The following is a 26637-nucleotide window of genomic DNA, read 5'->3' as shown; positions in this document are numbered from 1 at the left end:
GGAGTGCGGTGGTGCTGGCCACTTGGAGGGCGGGCTCGGACCTACCTACCTGTCTCCCTCCCAACCTATCGCCTTTGCCTGTCACTGTACATACCCACTCCCTTAATTTGTCAAACCCCAATTTAGCCCCAACTTATTTTTTGTTGTTTTTATTTTTACTTACCCACTATAAATCGTCCCCTAACCCCCTTATCGTCCTTGTTCGGCTAACCTATCCTGTCACCTAGCCTACTCCCAACCCCTACGTTCCCTTCCCGGAGAAGAATAAGGGAGAGCTAGCGTCCTGTGTCGAGGCCCAACGAAGCCTCAGAATGGCCTCCCCAGGAGTTCGGCGATCTAACCCAAAGTGGGTCCAGCGGCCCACAACGAGAAGCGAGGGGATGGATGGTGCGGAGGGGTACATCTCCTAATCTACCTAACCATTTAACTGTTAAACTACCCCGGGGCTTTCAACAAGCGCCTCTCGCTAAACTATTGGTTCCTATCAACCCAGATTCCCGTCGCCTGTGTTGGTGTCCTCACAATTTCGGGCCTCACCCCCAATTTTCTCTCCGTGCCCTCACACGGTCTCCTGGGCTGGGACACGTGGCTCCCTTTGGCAGGCACGACCCTCTTGCCGAATCTCCCGCTATGGCACCCCGGGCACTACACTGCCTCCGAGCCTACCAGCTCCTAACACCGGGAGTGCCCCCCATGGCACCTCCCCTGAAACGCACACGTGGCAGGCCGGCCTCCCCGGCCCCTTTCTGAGGGTCACCCGTGCCCACTGCACTGCCCACGCGGCTAATGGCGCCCGGGCCCCCGCACCAAGCAGGCGCACCCGTGCCCACTACTCTATCCCGGCCCCCCATGGGCCCTTGGCCTACCGCGGCCGACTAGCCTGGTGCCCGGGGTACCCACTCAGCGATACTCACCTTTCGCAGCCACGCTCCCAAGCCCGTCAACAGGGCTCCTGCACCCCTCCAAATGGGTCTCGAGCCTACTTTCCCACCAACAACAAAACGACCTCCATTTTTCAATTTGACTAACCCAGCTAACTCACTTTACTCTGACCCCGGGGTCCCTTGGGCGGGAGTCACTCCTCCCCCCAATCACTCATCGCACCATGCATTCCCCATTCGCTCCATACACACAGACCCGCTGGCCTCACTCACTCACCAAGCACATGCTTCCACCTCACTCAACATGTACACGCTTCCAATTCACTCACCAACAACTCTTCAACACACACACCACTGAACTCTGCCATCCTCTAACTACCTCCCCTAACTAACTCGTGCTCCCACGTCGTCCCTTAAACTAGTAGCACGTTCCTTTTAACACTACGTAGCTAAGCTACGTCCCCACTACACATCCAAAGTCTGTCTCTGTCTCCAAAATAATCATTTTATTTCCCAACCTAAAGCTCACTAAATCCCTCTAACTAATCCATTCCACGGACTCCATGAGGACTTACCCCTGCCCCATGAAGTCGGTCTAACTAAGCTAACCCTTCCCCCTAACTAGTTTCATCCTGTGCCCAGGTAAGGGGGTCTTTCACCCCTTGCCCAGGAATCCTGTACACCCGAAAGTGAGGCTTGCTTTTTTTTTTTTCCATGCGCAGCACCTGCGCGGCAACTCAGAGCTCGCGCACTTTGCACCTGTCCGTGACGTCATGCAGCTGCACGTGTTCCTCGTCCCTCCTTGGACGGGACCATCCGGCAGAGATACCCCTCCTGCCGGATTCCAACCCCACGTGCAGCCATGGCGTCACCGTGCGCATAAAAAAACAAGCCCCACGTCTCGAGGGGTTTCCCACGCGAACACATGTGCTTTGCCCGTTGGAGCTTAACACACACGATCGCGTGGAGAACCCGTCCGGTCCAAATCCATTTACCTGCCTAAACTTTGTCCGTCCGCGGGATCGGCAAATCCACCGCGTGCGTTTCCGGACCGGGACTTCACTCGCAAGCGAGCACGTGGTGGTCTCGTGCGTTGCACAGCACGAACCGCGTGCTCACTGCTGGGCGAACCCGGCACGGTCCTCGAAACAACTACAGCCGCTACTCGGCTTTCTTTCTTCTGTCGCCTTCGTCGTCTCCATTCAACCCACGCACACCTGCGTGTCACGACGCACACAGTCCACACCGCCAACTCACACCGGGAGACGCGGCTGCGTGCTCCCGCATGCCAACCGACATCTCCCTCTCATACCGCTCTCTCACACACACGGTCTCCCTTGCACAACCCATACCACTCACACGTGGTGCTCCATTCACTCGTGCCTCACTCACACACGCGGGGGCACTCAACCGCGGTTCCTCATCCACACACCGTGCCTCACTCCATACACGCGGGGCACTTAACCGCGGTGCCTCATCCACACACGCGGGGGCACTCACCCGAGGTTCCTCACTCATACTCCGTGCCTCATCCACACACGGCGTGCTGGGGAAGCACGTACTCCGGCACCATCGCCACCACACCACTTACACGTGGTGCCTCACTCATACTGGCCGTTTCACTCACACACACGGCCTCACTCACACACGGTGCGCTGGGAAGCACACACTCCGGCACCATCGCCACCACACCACTCACACACGGGGTCGCTTCCACACACGGGGACGCACTCACGCCTTGCACCACACACACAGGGACAACCATACTGGGGATTCGTGTCCCCACAAGGGTCTCCGGGCGCTCCATACCCCCCAAGCTCTCCGTGCACCCGTCGAGCGCACTCGTCCCCTCCATCTTGTCAAACACGCCCGAACTCACCTGGTCGTGACTCGCCTCAAGGGGGCATACTCCCTCCCCTCGTTCCTGGAGGAGGCCATCCAGGTGCTCGCACCGGGTCCCTACACGCTCCGCGAGCTCAACCCCATTGTCCTCCACTACCTCCGTGTGTGCGTGCGCGTCACTTACCCCGTCTTCATCGTGTAGTCTTCCCTCTATCGTTCCCATCTCCCGTGTCTCTGCCAACTCTTCACCCTTTACCTCCCTTGTCTCAACTATTATTTCTGTTGTCGTCACCTCGTGTCTCGTCTCACACGTTTTGGTCTCCCCATTTAATTTTTCCCTCTTGGTCACCGTCGCGACCCTCGCCCAACACGTTCCACGAATTATTTTTCACCCGCCTCCACCGCGGGCCTGTCAGCCGTTGCACCCCCACCCAGCTCGTTTGCTCCCACACGTGGAGTCGCCATTCCCAGCTCCCTGGTCACTGCCTTCATGCCCGCCTGCAGGCATCGGCCCATGTTCTGCGTCTCACCCCGTAGCTCTTTCATCTCTTCTTTCATGTTTGCTTCCATTCCGTTTATTTGCTGTGTATTCGCATCCATCGTCGTTTTCACTTCATTTGTATTTGTATCCATCTTTTCGTTCATGCCTTTCATTTTGTTTTTCATTTCATTTGTGTTTGCATCCATTTTTCGATCATTTTCGCATTCATCTTTTCGTTCATTGCCGCCAGCATGGCTGCATAGCTGGGCCATGTTGGATGCACTCAGCTGAGCAGTTTCGGCAAGGGTTGGGGAAGGGTTTTGGTGGAGAGGGGGGAGGTGTCATGCGCCGCGGCCGCACCCACCTCGGGCCCTGGGTTCAGTTGGGCGAGTCCGTGTTCCTGCACAATCAACATTTCCTGCTCGGGGATTCCATCCTGGGCCATGGACTCTACATTATTACACATATACATTTCTTATACCCCCCGGCTCCCGCTCGCCTTGAGACGCCATCTTGCTTCTCGTGAAGGGTTAATTTAGCTCGCTCGAAATTTGGAGGGAATCGGGGTCGCTTCTCTCACCCCTGGACCGATTCCCGTAAATTTAGCCGGAGACAGGAGAGCCCGTTTTCCTGTTCTCCGATACCAGTGCCGCGAGGAGGGCGATGAATTTGTATCGCACGACCTGACACCAGTGTTGCCGGTTTTCGCGCCCGCCGGCGTGCGACGGCCACGTAACTCGAATCGCGGCACGTCGCCCACCGGACGGACAATCCAGTCGTGACCCTCTCGGACTAACGCCGGGGAACCAGTCACGGGTGGACCTTTCGGTCTCACCGCGATCGAGCCAATCAGCCCCGCGTGGGATAGGGTTGCTCGCCAAATTCGGAACTACCTAAGTACCCACGCGGAGGGTAGACCGGGCGATCGCACCTCGCCGTAGGTCGATTTCTCGGACACGGGCCACTTAAGCGACCCGTTCCGTGCTATCAGAATAACCGAGCGGTGTTATCGTCGACCTCGACGGTTCGATTAATTATCGGGCGTACTCAGCCCACTACCAACCCTTTACGTGAAGCAAGATGGGGATTCAATGGGGGGAAAAGACGAAGCGAGCGGGAGACAGTTCAACAATAAAGCACATTTATTCTCGGCACACGGGAAGCACACAAATACCAATTCCACCAAATGCACACAAAAAGAAAACACAATTCCATTTACACAAAAGCAAACATAAAAGTGAAAACACAGTGCAGAGCTAATACCGACTACCGAGCACACGGCAACACTTATACAATTCCACTTCACAGACGGCGCCGACAACACATACCCAAAACCAAGGAAAAGAAATACCCCAAGAATGAGGTAGGCCTGGGGCCGAGACCTGGTCGGGCCTACCCGTCTGGTGATGAGACGCGGAGCGGCGATGGCCCCGCAACCCGCGGGCCTCGTGGACAGTGCCTGGCTGGGGGTGGGAACGGGGCCCCCTTGGTCGCACTATCTCAGCGCGGGGGGAAACAGGAGGGGGTTGCTGATGCTCGGGGTATAGAGGATCTTTATTATGTGCGACGAGCGTCTCCACCTCGGCCAGGTCGCGCTGCCGGCCTCCCTCGGGCGCGCAGCTCCTTGCACGACGCGAGCACCCCTCGTCCGGCGTCGCCGCCTCTCCACAGCTCGTCCCCTCCGTTCCGACTTCAACGCACACGACGAGCAGCTCCACCGCCCGCGAAGTCCTGACTCTCTGTTCCGACTCCTTCGCCTCGTTCCGACCTTTACTACTCCTTCTCTCGTTCCCTCTTGCGACTCTCCGACCCCTCGTTCTCGTTCTGCTGACTCTTTCGCTCCGACTTTTACGACTCCTTTGACTGACGAACACCGTCCTTTTATCCCCCCGTAACTTCGCCTTTGACCCCCTCCCTTTGACCTTTCACCTCGCTCCCCATTGGCCCGAGAAAAAAGTGGGCGTGAAGGCTTTTGATCCACAAATTTGCATATATCGATCGCCCTGGGGGGCGGGGGCCAATCGCCCCTCGCTCACCGATTGGACGGCAAAAAGTGGGCGTGTGTCGTTTTGGATCCGTTTTGAAGCAGAAAATCCGTGATTTTGTACACGCTGTTCAACGCGCGCCCTACACGAGTCCAGCATCGGTGCCCATGAGTGGCGCGAGATGACGGTGATGCGATGGTGGCGAGTTGCGACGGTAAAGGTCATGGCGGTTGTGGTGAAGCGGCGTTGTGGTTGGTGGTTGTTGTTGTGGTTGTGATGGTGGCGATTGGTCCAAAATAAAGATAGTAAAGAAAAACGGCTATCCTGAAGAGTCGCAGCACGTATAAATGACATGTATTCCCACTAGACAACGGGTTTGGGCCTAACTACACATGCACTTACCGAGATACCTCACCTAAGGGACCTGAATGGTGGTTTGCGAATCTGGTAACCACAACAATATATATATATATATGTATGTGTATATATATATATATATATATATATATATATATATATATATATATATATATATATATATATATGTGTGTATATATATATATGTGTGTATATATATATATATATGTATGTATATATATGTATGTATGTATATATATATATATATGTATATGTGTATATGTATATATATATGTATATATATATATATGTGTATATGTATATATATATGTATATATATATATATATATGTATATATATATATATATAATATATTGTGGTGGTTGACGAAATTCACAAACCACCATTCAGGTCCCTTAGGTGAGATATCTCTGTAAGTATATGTGTAGTTAGGCCCAAACCCGTTGTTTAGAGGGAATAAATGTCATTCAGTCGGGCTGCGACCCCTCGAGATAGCCGTTTTTCTTTTACTATCTTTATTTTGGACCAGCCGCCATTACTACCACCACCAACCACGTCTCAACAGCAATCACACAATAACCACCAACCACGTCTCAACAGCAATCACACAATAACCACCAACCACAACGCCGCTTCACAACAACAACCACCAACCACAACGCCGCTTCACAACAACAGCCACGACCTTTACCGTCACAACTCGCCACCATCGCATCACCACCATTCTTGCGCCACTTGTGGGCACCGATACTGGACTCGTGCAGGGCGCGCACCGAACAGCGTGTTCAGAAACATCACAGACTTTCCGAGGAAAACGGATCAAAAACTACTCACGCCCACTTCTGTTCCGTCCTATCGGCGAGCTGGGGCAATTTGGCCCCGCCTCCAGGGCGTTGGAGTGTGGTCGCTATATGCAAATTCATGGATCAAAAAGCATTCACGCCCACTTTTCCTCGGTCCAATGGGGAGCCAGTTGGAGGTGAAGGGTCGGAGGTAAAGGGTTAAAGGTGGGGGAGCGAGGCCACGGGGGATATAAACGGCCGCGCTCGCCAAACAGTTCAGTTCGGAGGGGAGAAGTCAAGAGTTCGAGTTCGCGGTTGGGAGTTGTCGGTGGAGCTGGGAAGAAGTGGTAGTAGTCAGAGTGAAGAGGACGGAGCTGTGGAGAGGTGGCGGCGGCGAAGGCGATCGAGGGGGTGCTCGCGTCGGAGTCGGGGAGCTGCGGAGGGAGAGGCCGGCGGCGCGACCGAGGTCGAGGTGGAGACGCTCGTCGCGGGACCCGAGACAGGGTGATATCCTCCTCCCCCCCGAGCATCAACAACCCCCTCCTGTTTCCCCCCGCGCTGAGATAGTGCGACAAGGGGGCCCCTTTCCCACCCCCTACCAGACACTGTCCGCGAGGCCCGCGGAGTTGAGGCGCCACCGCCACTTTGCGTCTCATCATCAGACGGGTAGGCCCGACACAGTCTCGGCCCCAGGCCCGCCTACCCCCCTCATCCTGGAGGGTGGTTCTTTTTCTTTTGCTTTGGGTATCTGTGTTGTCGGCGCTGTCTGTGAAGTAAAATTGTATAAGTGTTGCCGTGTGCTCGGTAGTCGGATAGCTCTGCATTGTGTTTCTCTTTTATATTTGCTTTTTGTGTAATATTGTGTTTCTTCTTCCTTTACATTTGCTTTTGGTGTGATTGTATATGTGTGCTATCCGTGTGCCACCGCGAAATAAATGTGAATTATGTTGAACTGTTTTCCCGTTTCGCTTCGTCTTTTCCCTTATTGAATCTCCATCTTACTTCACGTAAAGGGTTGGTCGTGGGCTAAAACGCCCGATAATTAATCGAACCGTCGGGGCCGACGATAACACCGCTCGGTTATCCCGATAGTACGGAACGGGTCGCTTAAAGTGGCCCGTGTCCGAAGTCGACCTGCGGCGAGGTGCGATCGCCCGGTCTACCCTCCGTGTGGGTACTTAGGTAGGTCGAATTTGGCGAGCAACCCTATCCCACGCGGGGGGCCGATTGGCACGATTGTGGTGAGGCCGAAAGGTCCACCCGTGACTGGTTCCCGGCGTTAGTCCGAGAGGGTCACGACTAGATTGTCCGTCCGGTGGGCGACGTGCCGCGATTCGAGTTACGCGGCCGTTCGCACGCCGGCGGGCGCGAATCCGCAACACTGGTGTCAGGTCGTGCGATATAAACCCATCGCCCTCCTCGCGGCACTGGTATCGGAGAACGGGAAAACGGGCTCTCCTGTCTCCAATTAAATTCACGGGAATCGGTCCAGGGGTGAGAGGAGCGACCCCCGATTCCCTCCAAATTACGAGCGAGCTAAATTAACCCTTCACGAGAAATAAGATGGCGTCTCAAGGCGAGCGGGAGCCGGGGGTATGAGAAATGGATGTAGAATGTGTAGAATCCATGGTCCAGGATGAAATCCCCGTGCAGGAAATGTTGGTTGTACAGGAAAACGAACTCGCCCAACTGAACCCAGAGCCCGAAATAGGTGCGGCGGCGGCCGTGGTGTATGACACCTCCCCTCCCTCTCTCCACCAAAACCCTTCCCCAACCCCTGCCGAAACGGCTCACCCAAGCGCACCCGACATGGCCCAGCTATTCACCATGCTGGCAAAAATGAATGCGGAAATGACAGCGAAGATGAATGCGAACATGAACAAGCAAATGGACGAAGTGAAAACGAGGATGGATGCTAATACACAAAAAATGGACGAAAAGATGGATACAAACACAAATGAGATGAAAAAGGAAATGAAAGGCATGAATAAGCAAATGAAGGAAGAAACTAAAAAGCTGCGGGGTGAGACGCAGAACATGGGCCGATGCCTGCAGGCGGGCATGAAGGCCGTTAGCAGGGAGCTTAAAATGGCGACTCCACGTGTGGGAGCGAACGAGCTGGAAGGGGGTGCAACGGCTGTCGGGCCCGCGGTGGAGGCGGGTAAGGACAAAATAATTCGGGGGGCGTGTTGGGCGAGGGTCGAGACGGAAATGATAGTTGAGACAAGGGAGGTAAAGAGTGAAGAGGTGACTGAGTTGGCAGAGACACGGGAGATGGGAACGATAGAGGGAAGACTACACGATGAAGACGGGGTAAGTGACGCACACACACACACGGAGGTAGTGGAGGATAATGGGAGTGAGCTCGCGGACTGGGTTGAGACCCGGTGCGAGCAGTTGGATGGCCTCCTCCAGGAACGAGGGGAGGGAGTATCCCCCCTTGAGGCGGATCACGACCAGGTGGGTTCGGTCGTGCTTTGCGAGGTTGAGAGGAGGAGTGCTGTGGACAGGTGCACGCCGAGCTTGGGGGGTATAGAGGCTCCGGAGACCCTGATGGGGACACGAATCCCCAGTGTGGTTGTCCCGGTGTGTGTGGTGCAAGGTGTGAGTGCGTCCCCATGTGTGGAAGCGACCCCGTGTGTGTGGTGGCGAGTGTGCCGGAGTGTGTGCTTCCCAGCACGCCGTGTGTGGATGAGGCACCGCGGATGAGTGCCCCCGCGTGTGTGAGTGAGGCACCGCAGGTGAGTGCCCCCGCGTGTGTGAGTGAGGAACGGTGTGTGGATGAGGCACCGCGGGTGAGTGCCCCCGCGTGTGTGAGTGGTGTGGTTTGTGTGAGGGAAATGGCACGAGTGAGTGGAGCCACGTGTGCGAGGGAGATAGCATGCGTGCGTGAACGGCCGAGTGCAAGGGAGACCGTGTGTATGAGAGAGCGGTATGTAAGGGAGATGTCGGTGGGCATGTGTGAACATGCAGCCGCGTCTCCCGGTGTGAGTTTAATGGTGAGGTGTGTGAGCGTCGTAACACGCAGGTGTGCGTGGGTCGAATGGCGACGACGGCGACATGTGAGGAAAGAAAGCCGAGTAGCGGCTGTAGTTGTTTCGGGGACCGTGCCGGGTTCACCCAGCAGTGAGCACGCGGTTCGTGCTGTGCAACGCACGAGACCACCACGTGCTCGCTTGCGAGAGTGAAGTCCCGGTCCGGAAACGCACGCGGTGGATTTGCCGATCCCGCGGACGGACAAAGTTTAGGCAGGATTACGGATTTGGACCGGACGGGTTCTCCACGCGATCGTGTGTGTTAAGCTCCAACGGGCAAAGCACATGTGTTCGCATGGGGAACCCCTCGAGACGTGGGGCTTGTGTTTTTTTTATGCGCACGGTGACGTCATGGCTGCACGCGGGGTTGGAATCCGGCAGGAGGGGTATCCCTGCCGGATAGTACCGTCCAAGGAGGGACGAGGAACACGTGCAGCTGCATGACGTCACGGGCAGGTGTAAAGTGCGCGAGCTGTGAGTTGCCGCGCTGGTGATGCGCATGGGAAAAAAAAAACCAGTAAGCCTCACTTTCGGGTGCACAGGATTCCTGGGCAAGGGGTGGAAGACCCCCTTACCAGGGCACAGGATGGAAACTAGTTAGGGGGAAGGGTTAGCTTAGTTAGACCGGCTCCATGGGGCAGGGGTAAGTCCTCATGGGGCCCGTGGAATGGATTAGTTAGAGGGATTGTAGCCAGATTTAGGTTGGGAAATAAAATGATTTTTATGATTTAGAGACAGTGACAGACTTGTGAGTGTGTAGAGGGGACGTAGTTTAGCTACGTAGTGTTAAAAGGAACGTGCTATAGTGTAAGGGACGATGTGGGAGCACGAGTTAGTTCGGGGATGTAGTTAGAAGGATGGCAGAGTTCAGTGGTGTGTGTGTTGAAGAGTTGTTGAGTGAGTGAGGCCAGCGGGTCTGTGTGTATGGAGCGAATGGGGACTGCATGGTGCGATGAGTGATTGGGGGGAGGAATGACTCCCGCCCAAGGGACCCCGGGGTCAGTGTAGAGTGAGTTAGGGGGTTAGTTAAATTGAAAAATGGAGGTCGTTTTGTTTTTGGTGGGAGTGCAGGCTCGAAACCCATTTGGAGGGGTGCAGGAGCCCTGTTGACAGGGTGGGAGCGTGGTGGCGAAAGGTGAGTATCGCTGAGTGGGTACCCCGGGCACCAGGCTAGTCGGCCGTAGTAGGCCAAGGGCCCATGGGGGGCCGGGATAGCGTAGTGGGCACGGGTGCGTCTGCTTGGTGCGGGGGCCCGGGGCGCCATTAGCCGCGTGGGCAGTGTTGTGGGCACGGGTGACCCTCGGAAAGGGGCCTGGGAAGCCAGCCTGCCACGTGTGCGTTTCAGGGGAGGTGCCATGGGGGGCACTCCCCGGTGTTAGGGAGCTGGTAGGCTCGGAGGCAGTGTAGTGCCCGGGGGTGCCATAGCGGGAGATTCGGCAGAGGGTCGTGCCTGCCAAAGGGAGCCACGTGTCCCAGCCATGAGACCGTGTGAGGGCACGGGAAGAAAATTGGGGGGCGAGGCCCGAAATTGTGAGGACACCAACACAGGCGACGGGAATCTGGGTTGTTAGAACCAATAGCTTAAGCGCGAGGCGCTTGTTGAAAGCCCCGGGGTAGTTTAACAGTTAAATGGATAGGGTAGAATAGGAAGTGTACCCCTCCGCACCATCCATCCCCTCGCTCTCGTTGTGGGCCGCTGGACCCACTTTGGGTTATAGATCGCTGAAGTCTGGGGAGGCCATCCTGAGGCTTCGTTGGGCCTCGACACAGGACGTTAGCTCTCCCTTATTCCCCTCCGGGAAGGGAACGTAGGGGTTGGGAGTAGGCTAGGTGACAGGATAGGTTAGCCGAACAAGGACAGTACAGGGGGTTAGGGGACGATTTATAGTGGGGAAGTAAAAATAAAAAAAATAAGTTGGGGCTAAATTGGGGTTTGACAAATTAAGGGAGTGGGTATGTACAGTGACAGGCAAAGGCGATAGGTTGGGAGGGAGACCGTAGGGTAGGTCCGAGCCCGCCTTCCGAGTGGCCAGCACCACCGCACTCCCTCCACCAACCTCCACTGAACGGCAAAGGCTGGCCAGCTTCATCTGCTGGCTGTTTTTCTTCAAGGCCTGTGCCGGCCCACTTCATCGGCAGCTGTTGTTTTGCTGCAAGGCCTGTGCCGGCTGGATCGTCTGCAGCTGTTTTTCTTCAAGGCCCGTGCCGGCCAGTTCGTCTGCCGGCTGTGTTTGCCTGCAGCGGCCTTATTCTCCAGGCTGTGTTTGCCTGCTGCCTTTGCCATGCCATGCCCACTGCCCCTGCTCACCAGCCCCCGTTCAATTTTTGCTTTGCCCCCCCCTGTTCATTGCCATGTGCGCCAGGATCAAAGCAACAGTTTGCAAGCTGCGAGAACTGCCCTGTTGGCAGCTACAACACGGGCCTGCAGTGGCGGCCCGTGCACCGTGTTTGCGTTCAGTTCAAACCATTCACCCATCCATTCGTTGTGTTCATTGCGTGTGCCACTTGAGCTGGCACGGAGACTACGTTTGTGCAGCCCATGCACCGTTGTGGTTCACTGCGTTCAGTTCAAAAAGGAAGGCCTTGGACTGCGTGTGAGCAGCCGGCCACGTTCCCTGTCACCTGCATTGTTTTGAGCCAGAGACTGCATGCGAGCAGCCTGGCTCCCTGTTAACTGCTTTCTTTTTGCAGAGTTCATTGATCCTGGGCCATGGTTTAGTGTAAAATTTGTAAGTTAAGGTTAAGATGTACTGTAAATATGAGTGCGCCCCCGGCATGTTTGTCTTAGCGCCGGCAATTTTATTTAAGTCGTCCGTGTGAGTGAGTTTGTTAAGGTAGTTACTCAGCCCTCAGGTTATTTATTTTGGGGACACGAATACCATGAATGTCGCACTCAGGGATCCGTAGGTAAAATGTACTAGGGGAAAACTACACATGATGGCACACGAAAATTTGACGACTCGGGACGAGTCTGTAAAAAGGGGAGGGGGTAGTGTTGTGGTTGACGAAATTCACAAACCACCATTCAGGTCCCTTCGGTGAGATATCTCTGTAAGTATATGTGTAGTTAGGCCCAAACCCGTTGTTTCGAGGGAATAAATGTCATTCATGCGGGCTGCGACCCTTTTCGATAGCCGTTTTTCTTTTACTATCTTTATTTTGGACCAGCCGCCATTACTACCGCCACCAACCACGTCTCAACAGCCATCACACAACAACCACCAACCACAACGCCGCTTCACAACAACAACCACCAACCACAACGCCGCTTCACAACAAAAGCCACGACCTTTACCGTCACAACTCGCCACCATCGCATCACCACCATTCTTGCGCCACTTGTGGGCACCGATACTGGACTCGTGCAGGGCGCGCACCGAGCAGCGTGTTCAGAAACATCACAGACTTTCCGAGGAAAAACGGATCAAAAACGACTCACGCCCACTTCTGTTCCGTCCTATCGGAGAGCGTGGGGCGATTTGGCCCCGCCTCCAGGGCGTTGGAGTGAGGTCGCTATATGCAAATTCATGGATCAAAAAGCATTCACGCCCACTTTTCCTCGGTCCAATGGGGAGCCAGTTAGAGGTGAAGGGTCGGAGGTAAAGGGTCAAAGGTGGGGGAGCGAGGCCACGGGGGATATAAACGGCTGCGTTCGTCAGACAAGGCAGTTCGAGTTCGCGGTTGGGAGTTGTCGTTGGAGCTGGGAAGAAGTGGTAGTAGTCAGAGTGAAGAGGACGGAGCTGTGGAGAGGTGGCGGTGGCGAAGGCGATCGAGGGGGTGCTCGCGTCGGAGTCGGGGAGCTGCGGAGGGAGAGGCCGGCGGCGCGACCGAGGTCGAGGTGGAGACGCTCGTCGCGGGACCCGAGACAGGGTGATATCCTCCTCCCCCCCCCCCGAGCATCAACAACCCCCTCCTGTTTCCCCCCCGCGCTGAGATAGTGCGACAAGGGGGCCCCTTTCCCACCCCCTACCAGACACTGTCCGCGAGGCCCGCGGAGTTGAGGCGCCACCGCCACTTTGCGTCTCATCATCAGACGGGTAGGCCCGACACGGTCTCGGCCCCAGGCCCGCCTACCCCCCTCATCCTGGAGGGTGGTTCTTTTTCTTTTGCTTTGGGTATCTGTGTTGTCGGCACCGTCTGTGAAGTAAAATTGTATAAGTGTTGCCGTGTGCTCGGTAGTCGGATAGCTCTGCATTGTGTTTCTCTTTTATATTTGCTTTTTGTGTAATATTGTGTTTCTTCTCCTTTTACATGTGCTTTTGGTGTAATTGTATATGTGTGCTTCCTGTTCATCGCGAAATAAATGTGAGTTATGTTGAACTGTTTTCCCGCTTCGCTTCGTCATTTCTTTCATTGAATCTCCATCTTGCTTCACGTAAAGGGTTGGTCGTGGGCTAAAACGCCCGATAATTAATCGAACCGTCGAGGCCGACGAATAACACCGCTCGGTTATCCCGATAGTACGGAACGGGTTGCTTAAAGTGGCCCGTGTCCGAAGTCGACCTGCGGCGAGGTGCGATCGCCCGGTCTACCCTCCGTGTGGGTATTTAGGTAGGTCGAATTTGGCGAGCAACCCTATCCCACGCGGGGGCCGATTGGCACGATCGTGGTGAGACCGAAAGGTCCACCCGTGACTAGTTCCCGGCGTTAGTCCGAGAGGGTCACGACTGGATTGTCCGTCCGGTGGGCGACGTGCCGCGATTCGAGTTACGTGGCCGTCCGCACGCCGGCGGGCGCGAATCCGCAACACTGGTGTCAGGTCGTGCGATATAAACCCATCGCCCTCCTCGCGGCACTGGTATCGGAGAACGGGAAAACGGGCTCTCCTGTCTCCAATTAAATTCACGGGAATCGGTCCAGGGGTGAGAGGAGCGACCCCCGATTCCCTCCAAATTACGAGCGAGCTAAATTAACCCTTCACGAGAAATAAGATGGCGTCTCAAGGCGAGCGGGAGCCGGGGGTATGAGAAATGGATGTAGAATGTGTAGAATCCATGGTCCAGGATGAAATCCCCGTGCAGGAAATGTTGGTTGTACAGGAAAACGAACTCGCCCAACTGAACCCAGAGCCCGAAATAGGTGCGGCGGCGGCCGTGGTGTATGACACCTCCCCTCCCTCTCTCCACCAAAACCCTTCCCCAACCCCTGCCGAAACGGCTCACCCAAGCGCACCCGACATGGCCCAGCTATTCACCATGCTGGCAAAAATGAATGCGGAAATGACAGCGAAGATGAATGCGAACATGAACAAGCAAATGGACGAAGTGAAAACGAGGATGGATGCTAATACACAAAAAATGGACGAAAAGATGGATACAAACACAAATGAGATGAAAAAGGAAATGAAAGGCATGAATAAGCAAATGAAGGAAGAAACTAAAAAGCTGCGGGGTGAGACGCAGAACATGGGCCGATGCCTGCAGGCGGGCATGAAGGCCGTTAGCAGGGAGCTTAAAATGGCGACTCCACGTGTGGGAGCGAACGAGCTGGAAGGGGGTGCAACGGCTGTCGGGCCCGCGGTGGAGGCGGGTAAGGACAAAATAATTCGGGGCGTGTTGGGCGAGGGTCGAGACGGAAATGATAGTTGAGACAAGGGAGGTAAAGAGTGAAGAGGTGACTGAGTTGGCAGAGACACGGGAGATGGGAACGATAGAGGGAAGACTACACGATGAAGACGGGGTAAGTGACGCACACACACACACGGAGGTAGTGGAGGATAATGGGAGTGAGCTCGCGGACTGGGTTGAGACCCGGTGCGAGCAGTTGGATGGCCTCCTCCAGGAACGAGGGAGGGAGTATCCCCCCTTGAGGCGGATCACGACCAGGTGGGTTCGGTCGTGCTTTGCGAGGTTGAGAGGAGGAGTGCTGTGGACAGGTGCACGCCGAGCTTGGGGGGTATAGAGGCTCCGGAGACCCTGATGGGGACACGAATCCCCAGTGTGGTTGTCCCGGTGTGTGTGGTGCAAGGTGTGAGTGCGTCCCCATGTGTGGAAGCGACCCCGTGTGTGTGGTGGCGAGTGTGCCGGAGTGTGTGCTTCCCAGCACGCCGTGTGTGGATGAGGCACCGCGGATGAGTGCCCCGCGTGTGTGAGTGAGGCACCGCAGGTGAGTGCCCCGCGTGTGTGAGTGAGGAACGGTGTGTGGATGAGGCACCGCGGGTGAGTGCCCCGCGTGTGTGAGTGGTGTGGTTTGTGTGAGGGAAATGGCACGAGTGAGTGGAGCCACGTGTGCGAGGGAGATAGCATGCGTGCGTGAACGGCCGAGTGCAAGGGAGACCGTGTGTATGAGAGAGCGGTATGTAAGGGAGATGTCGGTGGGCATGTGTGAACATGCAGCCGCGTCTCCCGGTGTGAGTTTAATGGTGAGGTGTGTGAGCGTCGTAACACGCAGGTGTGCGTGGGTCGAATGGCGACGACGGCGACATGTGAGGAAAGAAAGCCGAGTAGCGGCTGTAGTTGTTTCGGGGACCGTGCCGGGTTCACCCAGCAGTGAGCACGCGGTTCGTGCTGTGCAACGCACGAGACCACCACGTGCTCGCTTGCGAGAGTGAAGTCCCGGTCCGGAAACGCACGCGGTGGATTTGCCGATCCCGCGGACGGACAAAGTTTAGGCAGGATTACGGATTTGGACCGGACGGGTTCTCCACGCGATCGTGTGTGTTAAGCTCCAACGGGCAAAGCACATGTGTTCGCATGGGGAACCCCTCGAGACGTGGGGCTTGTGTTTTTTTTATGCGCACGGTGACGTCATGGCTGCACGCGGGGTTGGAATCCGGCAGGAGGGGTATCCCTGCCGGATAGTACCGTCCAAGGAGGGACGAGGAACACGTGCAGCTGCATGACGTCACGGGCAGGTGTAAAGTGCGCGAGCTGTGAGTTGCCGCGCTGGTGATGCGCATGGGAAAAAAAAAAACCAGTAAGCCTCACTTTCGGGTGCACAGGATTCCTGGGCAAGGGGTGGAAGACCCCCTTACCAGGGCACAGGATGGAAACTAGTTAGGGGGAAGGGTTAGCTTAGTTAGACCGGCTCCATGGGGCAGGGGTAAGTCCTCATGGGGCCCGTGGAATGGATTAGTTAGAGGGATTGTAGCCAGATTTAGGTTGGGAAATAAAATGATTTTTATGATTTAGAGACAGTGACAGACTTGTGAGTGTGTAGAGGGGACGTAGTTTAGCTACGTAGTGTTAAAAGGAACGTGCTATAGTGTAAGGGACGACGTGGGAGCACGAGTTAGTTCGGGGATGTAGTTAGAAGGATGGCAGAGTTCAGTGGTGTGTGTGTTGAAGAGTTGTTGAGTGAGTGAGGCCAGCGGGTCTGTGTGTATGGAGCGAATGGGGACTGCATGGTGCGATGAGTGATTGGGGGGAGGAATGACTCCCGCCCAAGGGACCCCGGGGTCAGTGTAGAGTGAGTTAGGGGGTTAGTTAAATTGAAAAATGGAGGTCGTTTTGTTTTTGGTGGGAGTGCAGGCTCGAAACCCATTTGGAGGGGTGCAGGAGCCCTGTTGACAGGGTGGGAGCGTGGTGGCGAAAGGTGAGTATCGCTGAGTGGGTACCCCGGGCACCAGGCTAGTCGGCCGTAGTAGGCCAAGGGCCCATGGGGGGCCGGGATAGCGTAGTGGGCACGGGTGCGTCTGCTTGGTGCGGGGGCCCGGGGCGCCATTAGCCGCGTGGGCAGTGTTGTGGGCACGGGTGACCCTCGGAAAGGGGCCTGGGAAGCCAGCCTGCCACATGTGCGTTTCAGGGGAGGTGCCATGGGGGGCACTCCCCGGTGTTAGGGAGCTGGTAGGCTCGGAGGCAGTGTAGTGCCCGGGGGTGCCATAGCGGGAGATTCGGCAGAGGGTCGTGCCTGCCAAAGGGAGCCACGTGTCCCAGCCATGAGACCGTGTGAGGGCACGGGAAGAAAATTGGGGGGCGAGGCCCGAAATTGTGAGGACACCAACACAGGCGACGGGAATCTGGGTTGTTAGAACCAATAGCTTAAGCGCGAGGCGCTTGTTGAAAGCCCCGGGGTAGTTTAACAGTTAAATGGATAGGGTAGAATAGGAAGTGTACCCCTCCGCACCATCCATCCCCTCGCTCTCGTTGTGGGCCGCTGGACCCACTTTGGGTTATAGATCGCTGAAGTCTGGGAGGCCATCCTGAGGCTTCGTTGGGCCTCGACACAGGACGTTAGCTCTCCCTTATTCCCCTCCGGGAAGGGAACGTAGGGGTTGGGAGTAGGCTAGGTGACAGGATAGGTTAGCCGAACAAGGACAGTACAGGGGGTTAGGGGACGATTTATAGTGGGGAAGTAAAAATAAAAAAATAAGTTGGGGCTAAATTGGGGTTTGACAAATTAAGGGAGTGGGTATGTACAGTGACAGGCAAAGGCGATAGGTTGGGAGGGAGACCGTAGGGTAGGTCCGAGCCCGCCTTCCGAGTGGCCAGCACCACCGCACTCCCTCCACCAACCTCCACTGAACGGCAAAGGCTGGCCAGCTTCATCTGCTGGCTGTTTTTCTTCAAGGCCTGTGCCGGCCCACTTCATCGGCAGCTGTTGTTTTGCTGCAAGGCCTGTGCCGGCTGGATCGTCTGCAGCTGTTTTTCTTCAAGGCCCGTGCCGGCCAGTTCGTCTGCCGGCTGTGTTTGCCTGCAGCGGCCTTATTCTCCAGGCTGTGTTTGCCTGCTGCCTTTGCCATGCCATGCCCACTGCCCCTGCTCACCAGCCCCCGTTCAATTTTTGCTTTGCCCCCCCCTGTTCATTGCCATGTGCGCCAGGATCAAAGCAACAGTTTGCAAGCTGCGAGAACTGCCCTGTTGGCAGCTACAACACGGGCCTGCAGTGGCGGCCCGTGCACCGTGTTTGCGTTCAGTTCAAACCATTCACCCATCCATTCGTTGTGTTCATTGCGTGTGCCACTTGAGCTGGCACGGAGACTATGTTTGTGCAGCCCATGCACCGTTGTGGTTCACTGCGTTCAGTTCAAAAAGGAAGGCCTTGGACTGCGTGTGAGCAGCCGGCCACGTTCCCTGTCACCTGCATTGTTTTGAGCCAGAGACTGCATGCGAGCAGCCTGGCTCCCTGTTAACTGCTTTCTTTTTGCAGAGTTCATTGATCCTGGGCCATGGTTTAGTGTAAAATTTGTAAGTTAAGGTTAAGATGTACTGTAAATATGAGTGCGCCCCCGGCATGTTTGTCTTAGCGCCGGCAATTTTATTTAAGTCGTCCGTGTGAGTGAGTTTGTTAAGGTAGTTACTCAGCCCTCAGGTTATTTATTTTGGGGACACGAATACCATGAATGTCGCACTCAGGGATCCGTAGGTAAAATGTACTAGGGGAAAACTACACATGATGGCACACGAAAATTTGACGACTCGGGACGAGTCTGTAAAAAGGGGAGGGGGTAGTGTTGTGGTTGACGAAATTCACAAACCACCATTCAGGTCCCTTCGGTGAGATATCTCTGTAAGTATATGTGTAGTTAGGCCCAAACCCGTTGTTTCGAGGGAATAAATGTCATTCATGCGGGCTGCGACCCTTTTCGATAGCCGTTTTTCTTTTACTATCTTTATTTTGGACCAGCCGCCATTACTACCGCCACCAACCACGTCTCAACAGCCATCACACAACAACCACCAACCACAACGCCGCTTCACAACAACAACCACCAACCACAACGCCGCTTCACAACAAAAGCCACGACCTTTACCGTCACAACTCGCCACCATCGCATCACCACCATTCTTGCGCCACTTGTGGGCACCGATACTGGACTCGTGCAGGGCGCGCACCGAGCAGCGTGTTCAGAAACATCACAGACTTTCCGAGGAAAAACGGATCAAAAACGACTCACGCCCACTTCTGTTCCGTCCTATCGGAGAGCGTGGGGCGATTTGGCCCCGCCTCCAGGGCGTTGGAGTGAGGTCGCTATATGCAAATTCATGGATCAAAAAGCATTCACGCCCACTTTTCCTCGGTCCAATGGGGAGCCAGTTAGAGGTGAAGGGTCGGAGGTAAAGGGTCAAAGGTGGGGGAGCGAGGCCACGGGGGATATAAACGGCTGCGTTCGTCAGACAAGGCAGTTCGAGTTCGCGGTTGGGAGTTGTCGTTGGAGCTGGGAAGAAGTGGTAGTAGTCAGAGTGAAGAGGACGGAGCTGTGGAGAGGTGGCGGTGGCGAAGGCGATCGAGGGGGTGCTCGCGTCGGAGTCGGGGAGCTGCGGAGGGAGAGGCCGGCGGCGCGACCGAGGTCGAGGTGGAGACGCTCGTCGCGGGACCCGAGACAGGGTGATATCCTCCTCCCCCCCGAGCATCAACAACCCCCTCCTGTTTCCCCCCGCGCTGAGATAGTGCGACAAGGGGGCCCCTTTCCCACCCCTACCAGACACTGTCCGCGAGGCCCGCGGAGTTGAGGCGCCACCGCCACTTTGCGTCTCATCATCAGACGGGTAGGCCCGACACGGTCTCGGCCCCAGGCCCGCCTACCCCCCTCATCCTGGAGGGTGGTTCTTTTTCTTTTGCTTTGGGTATCTGTGTTGTCGGCACCGTCTGTGAAGTAAAATTGTATAAGTGTTGCCGTGTGCTCGGTAGTCGGATAGCTCTGCATTGTGTTTCTCTTTTATATTTGCTTTTTGTGTAATATTGTGTTTCTTCTCCTTTTACATGTGCTTTTGGTGTAATTGTATATGTGTGCTTCCTGTTCATCGCGAAATAAATGTGAGTTATGTTGAACTGTTTTCCCGCTTCGCTTCGTCATTTCTTTCATTGAATCTCCATCTTGCTTCACGTAAAGGGTTGGTCGTGGGCTAAAACGCCCGATAATTAATCGAACCGTCGAGGCCGACGAATAACACCGCTCGGTTATCCCGATAGTACGGAACGGGTTGCTTAAAGTGGCCCGTGTCCGAAGTCGACCTGCGGCGAGGTGCGATCGCCCGGTCTACCCTCCGTGTGGGTATTTAGGTAGGTCGAATTTGGCGAGCAACCCTATCCCACGCGGGGGCCGATTGGCACGATCGTGGTGAGACCGAAAGGTCCACCCGTGACTAGTTCCCGGCGTTAGTCCGAGAGGGTCACGACTGGATTGTCCGTCCGGTGGGCGACGTGCCGCGATTCGAGTTACGTGGCCGTCCGCACGCCGGCGGGCGCGAATCCGCAACAATATATATATATATATATATATATATATATATATATATATATATATATATATATATATATATATATATATATATATATATATATATATATATATACATATCTCTTCTTCTTCTTCTTTCGGCTGCTCCCGTTAGGGGTCGCCACAGCGGATCATCCGTATGATCCGCATAGTGATTTGGCATATGTTTTCCGCCGGATGCCCTTCCTGACGCAACCCTGGTCGCCTCTTACGACGCAGGGATAATATATTTATATGTATATATGTGTGTGTGTGTGTGTGTGTGTGTGATATGTAGGTGTGTGTTGCTCTCGTATGGCTACCGAAAAAAAATTAATAAAAAAAGTATAATGTCTTGGGTTTTGTAATACTTTCACACTGCTATTGTATTTGTTTTTATCTCTTTGGTTAGACATGGCTTTGCTTTGCTCCGCAACTGGAAGCCGATGTGGATGGAGATTTCTCCGAGGCTTATCGTACCCTCATCCATTCTGAGCTCTCGCATCCTTTGCTCAACGTTGAGCATCAACTGGGGCTTGCGGTGGAGCTGCGGTTGACTGGGCGTACTACTGCTTTGCGTGCGCTGCGGGAGAGGTTCTGTCTGTGTACTGTGCCTGTAATCATTTTAGATACCTGTGTATCTTTTTGAATAAACAGAACATTTCTGGTTTTTCTTTGTCTACTTTCGGTTTTCTTATCCAGTTGTAGTTGCTGTTGTCACATTGCAGGCAGAGTGCAGAAATGGAGAGGACTATCCAGAGTGTGGGCCAGGGATGCACAGATGAAGATGTAAACATCCTTGCTGTGCAGCACTTTGAAAGGGAACAGGTACAATGCCTTTTTGTTGTTTTATCATACCTCATCGTCTCATCATCAGGTTGGGTGCTCCCTTTGTAGTGACAGAGCTTCCATGGTCGGCTATACCACTCTTACTAATTGTAGGTCATGGAAAAACATTTTATAATTATATATATATATACGAGGTGTGTTCAAAAAGTATCCAACCTTAATTTTTTGTGCGTAAACAGATGAAGCTTGGGAGGCGAGGTTTGGTGCACGTGTGTAGGCGATCCTAATTCATATGCGTGAATATTTTCCGGCCTGCAGAAGCTGTCAGTCGCCGACAGACCGCCGATGAGTAAGGAAATGTAAGTGAGCGCCGTCGGATTTTAGTTTTTGACAAAATGACGGAAAAACTTGAACAACGCTACTGCATCAAATTTTGTGTAAAGCTTGGCGATTCCCAAGTGGAAACGATCCGCAAGATTCAGCAGGCCTTCGGGAACGAAGCAATGGGCACCACACAGATAAAAGAGTGGTACAACTGCTTCAAAGATGGTCACACATCAGTGGAAAGTGAAGCACGTTCTGGTAAGCCCTCAACATCCCGAAATTAGATCGTCATTGACCAAGTGAGGACACTGCTGATGCAGGATCGTCGAATCACGATCAGAGAACTTGCAGACGAGGTGGGCTTCAGCATTGGATCCGTTCATTCTATTGTGACAGGATTTGGGCTTTCGGAGAATCTCAGCGAAGTTCGTGCCAAAGCTGCTAACGATCGAGCAGAAGCAACTCCATTTGGAGATCACACAGGACATGCTGGAGACTGTGAACAGCGATCCCAACTTCTTCAACACGTGATCACTGGCGATGAGACCACAGTGATCTGTCATTTTGTCAAAAACGAAAATCCGACAGCGCTCACTTACACTTCCTCACTCATCGGCGGTCTGTCGGCAACTGACACCTTTTGCAGGCGGGAAAATATTCACGCATACGAATTAGGATCGCCTGCATACGTGCACCAAACCACGCCTCCCTTGCTTCATTTGTTTACGCATGAAAAATTAAGGTTGGATACTTTTTGAAAACACCTCATGTATATGTATATATATATATATATATATATATATATATATATATATATATATATATATATATATATATATATATATATATATATATATATATATATATATATATATATATATATATATATATATATATATATATAATTCAACCATACCCGGCGTAGTGGCGTGTACCTGTAATCCGGATACTCGGAGGCTTGGGTTGGAGGATCGCTTGAGGACGGGAGCTCTGCACTGGGCCGCGCTATAAGAGGGTGTAGGGCAGCCCGGAATCGTGGCGAAACCCAATCCTTATCCCTGTGTCATAAGAGGCGACCAGGGTTGTGTCAGGAAGGGCATCCGGCGTAAAACCTATGCCAAAATCAGTATGCGGATCATAACGGATGATCCGCTGTGGCGACCCCAAACGGGAGCAGCCGAAAGACGAACAACAACATATAATAAATTCAACCAAACTATTACCATTTATATCATGCCTTTGGTGGGGTCCTGTCCTTTGCTGTGCTGTTTTGATAACCTCATTAATCCATTTATGGGATGCAGATGGTGCTGCTTTTAAGGCAGCATCAAGTACCAATCCCAAGTTGCCCTGAGAAGATTCTGATGGGTCTTCTGTTTAAACTGCTGCAGTTCCTCTGCAGATGGTTTACCTGCAATGTTATTTGTTGGGAGGGCATTCTCGGATTTCAATCTCACTGATTATGGAGCAATGGAATACATCCAAATCAAAATGTTTTGTGACTGGAAGGTGGTGTGGTTCCCAGCACCTTGTGGTACTTATTAGTACATAATTTGGGGATGTTAAGGAGATGTTGAATTGAAGAGAGTAAATTGCTGCAGTGCATGCTGTAGATGGCACATACTGCAGCCACAGATTACTGGTGAGACACCCAGTAGATGTTCCATTTGCCATGTTCGCTCCCAAAGATACGGGCAAGTGTGGTGTGTGTGTGTGTGTGTGTGTGTGTGTGTGTGTGTGTGTGTGTGTGTGTGTGTGGTGTGTGTGTGTGTGTGTGTGTGTGTGTGTGTGTGTGTGTGTGTGTGTGTGTGTGAGTTTGTACACCAACCAACTTCAATATAGCATCCCAATGTGGCATACTTCAAAATTGTGTCCCCAATTGGCCTTGTGGGGTATTTAATAGTCGACCATGAAATCAGGAGATCAAACCCACTTCTAAATGGTGGTGTACTGAGCCAGATGTGTTGTTCGTCAACAATCCAAAAGCAAACTGATCATTCCACTGAGACGAGCTGGGTTTTTATAACCTTGGCATCCAAAATTTTGAATACTACAACCTTTAGCAGATGAGGAGGAGGGCAGAGAAGTCCCTTGTGAGCCAATGGCCATCCATCTATCTAATGCCTAACTGTCTGCAGACGTCCTCCTGCAGTTGGGTTACTTTTTATTAGGAGATTGGTGGAAGGATTTGCACTCTGACCACCTTAAAACCCTTCACACCGCAAAACATACGAAAAACACAAAGAAATCTGAAAACCCACGAAAACCCATGCCCCCTCCCCTGAGGGGAAGAAAAGAAAAGAAAAAAAAAATACAAAAACTAAAAATAATCTTAAAAAAAACAAACAAAAAATTAATTTCATTAATTAAAAACTTATTTTGCATTTTCTTCCTTGGATATTGTGTGGATGGATTAGTGTGGTCTTTTTGCAGGCAGGATGGGCTGAATGGCTTCCACCTTTGTTGGATTTTCTTGTTTCCTTTACCTTCTGTGCAGCTGCCTTCTGCAGGGCAGCTCACCAGATGACAGGATCGTTTCCCTGGTCTTTGAATATTCTCAGACTGAGGCGAGTGATCTCACTGTGAAGGATGCATTCTATGCCACGCTCCAGTCTGTGGTTGATCATTACCCCCAGGCGAGATACTCTTCCAGTCTTGGGGGAGTTTAATGCATCGACTGGAACTTATAGTGATGGTTATGAGAAGTGTGTTTGTCCCCATGGGTCTGGAACTGTGAACCAGAATAGCATCAAGTTCCTTGACTTTGCAATAACTCATGGACTTAGGTTGGCTGGTTCATGGTTTCACTGCTTGCAGGCTCATCGCTGGACTTGATATTCCAATGCTGGTGGTGTGGCAAGGGAAATTGAGCATGTGCTCGTTGATGGTTGCTGGAGGATGAACCAGAACTGCAGGGTCCACCAGAGTGCTTAGTTCCTCAATACCGACCACAGGCTTGGGGTAGCAACTCTGAAGTTGCAGCTTAAATCCAGGAGAATGGTACCATCCCAGCCAAGGTTGGATGTTGACAAGCTCAAGGATAAGAGGGTAGATGAGGAGTTTGTGAACAGGCTGAGTGGGGATTTGGGGGATCTGGGTGCTTTGGGGAATCATGAAGAGTTGTGAAGTGCCTTCAAGATCACTGTCCTTGATGTTGCCGGTGGATGTCTTAGAACTCACCGCAGGGCGAAGAAGAATTTTGGCTCTCAAAAGACAATGGATACATTGACCAGAGTTGCAGGGCCAAGCTTAATGGCAGAGCTGAGCTGTTCAGGGAGTTGAGGCATAAAATTGTACGTGCGCTGAGGGTGGACAAGGAGGCCTATGTGCGAGGAATCTGTGAGGGGGTAGAGCATCACCTGTGGTCAGGTGATTCTCGTCCTGCTTGCAGGGGAATTTGCGCATTGCGTTCCTCCAAGCCCATCCCTCGGTGTACTGCAGTTGAAGCAGAGGGTGGTGGGCTCTTGACAGAGTCCGAAGTGAAAGCCCGCTGGCAGGTTACTTTGAGCAGATGTACCAGGCTGATCCCCCAGCTGTTGAGTTGGATGTCAAGGGTGTTAGTGTCCTTATTGCTAACACTTCAATCAACTGTGGTCCACCTTCGTTTGTGGAAACACAAGCTGTGGTGAACCGGTTGAAATGGGGTAAAGCTCCTGGGATCTGTGGCATCCATGCTGATCTTCTCAAGGCTGGTGGAAATGCTGTACTTGTGTCGTTGCATGGAGTTCTGTGATCTGCCTGGAATACAGGCATCATCCCAACTGACTTGGAGAGGGGCCTTGTTGTCCCTCTCTGGAAAGGGAAGGGTGATCGCTAAGACCAACAACTATCGAGGGGTGATGCTGCCTCAGTGCCGGGCAAGGTCTTTACTTGGATAATTCTTGATAGCGTTCACCACCTTCTGCTTGAGCACCAGCACCCAGAGCGGTCAGGCTTTACACCAAAGAGGTCAACGATTGACCGTATCCTCGCCCTTCAGGTCCTCGCAAAACGCAGATGAGAGTTTCAGCGCGGGCTGCTTGCAGCCTATGTTGATCTATGCAAAGTGTTCGATTCAGTGACTTGGGATGCGCTCTTGATTCTCGGTCTTCGTGTGGTGCCACAAAAACGGATCGATCTGATGTCTGAACTCTACTCTGGTACTGAGAGTGCTGTGAGATGTGGTGATACCATCTCTGGCTTATTTCCAGTTGTTACTTGAGTTTGTCGGGGGTGTGTACTGGCCCCCACACTTTTCAGCACTTGTATGGACTGGATTCTGGGAAGGATGTTGGAGAGATCAAGCTGTGGTGCATTGATTGGGAATGTCAAGATCTCTGACCTTGAATTCACAGATGATGCAGTCATCTTTGCGGAGACTATGGATATCCTTTTGAGGACACTCGAGGTGCTGAATGAGGAGTCGGAGCCGCTGGGATTGCGGGTTTCCTGGGTCAAAACTAAAATCCAGTCTTTCAATGACATCTTGGATGCTCCTATTTTGGCTGTCCCCGTTTGTGCTGAGGACGTTGAGGTCACAGAGAGATTCCTGTCTCTGATGGCTGTGAGCCAGAGACCAATAGGCGTATGGGTTGAGTCTGGGGAGTCATGGATTCACTGGATCATGTGGTGTGGCGCTGTCGATACCTGTGCAGGACGACGAAAGACCGAGTCTTCAAGTCCTTGGTGCTTCCAGTCTTGCTCTACGGATGTGAGACTTGGACTCTGACTCGGGATCTGAGACGGAGACTTAATTCCTTTGGTACCCGGTCTCTTCGGAGAATCCTTGGCTATCGCTGGTCGGACTTTGTGTCCAACGAGCGGTTGCTGAGAGAGGTTCAAATGAGATTTGTTACCTGCATTGTCCATGAGCATCAGCTGTGGCTGTATGGACTTGTGGCTCATTTTCCTGACGCTGATCCTGCTCACCAGATTCTCTCGGTGATGGAGCCTCATGATTGGAGGAGGCTAATGGTCCGACCACGTGCCTTGTGGTTGCAGCAGGTTGACCGGCATCTCAAGGA

At 53.3% G+C, this 26637-nt stretch overlaps 1 protein-coding gene across 7 annotated transcripts in view; it reads left to right on the top strand.

Moving 5' to 3' along the window:
- Positions 1–26637, top strand: part of FERRY3 (FERRY endosomal RAB5 effector complex subunit 3) — a 108062-nt gene that overhangs the window by 41488 nt on the left and 39937 nt on the right. For all 7 annotated transcript variants that reach the window (XM_085873384.1, XM_085873388.1, XM_085873382.1 and 4 more), the window contains exons 4-5: positions 20934–21115; positions 21250–21349. In XM_085873384.1, coding sequence (XP_085729510.1) covers positions 20934–21115; positions 21250–21349 — 282 coding nt within the window. The remainder of the gene's footprint in view (positions 1–20933; positions 21116–21249; positions 21350–26637) is intronic.

This window comes from Eptatretus burgeri, chromosome 3 (assembly GCF_056783735.1).
Source record: "Eptatretus burgeri isolate ZD-2024b chromosome 3, Ebu_testis_v1, whole genome shotgun sequence".
NCBI lineage: Eukaryota > Metazoa > Chordata > Myxini > Myxiniformes > Myxinidae > Eptatretus > Eptatretus burgeri.
This window is presented reverse-complemented; position numbering and strand designations above follow the sequence as displayed.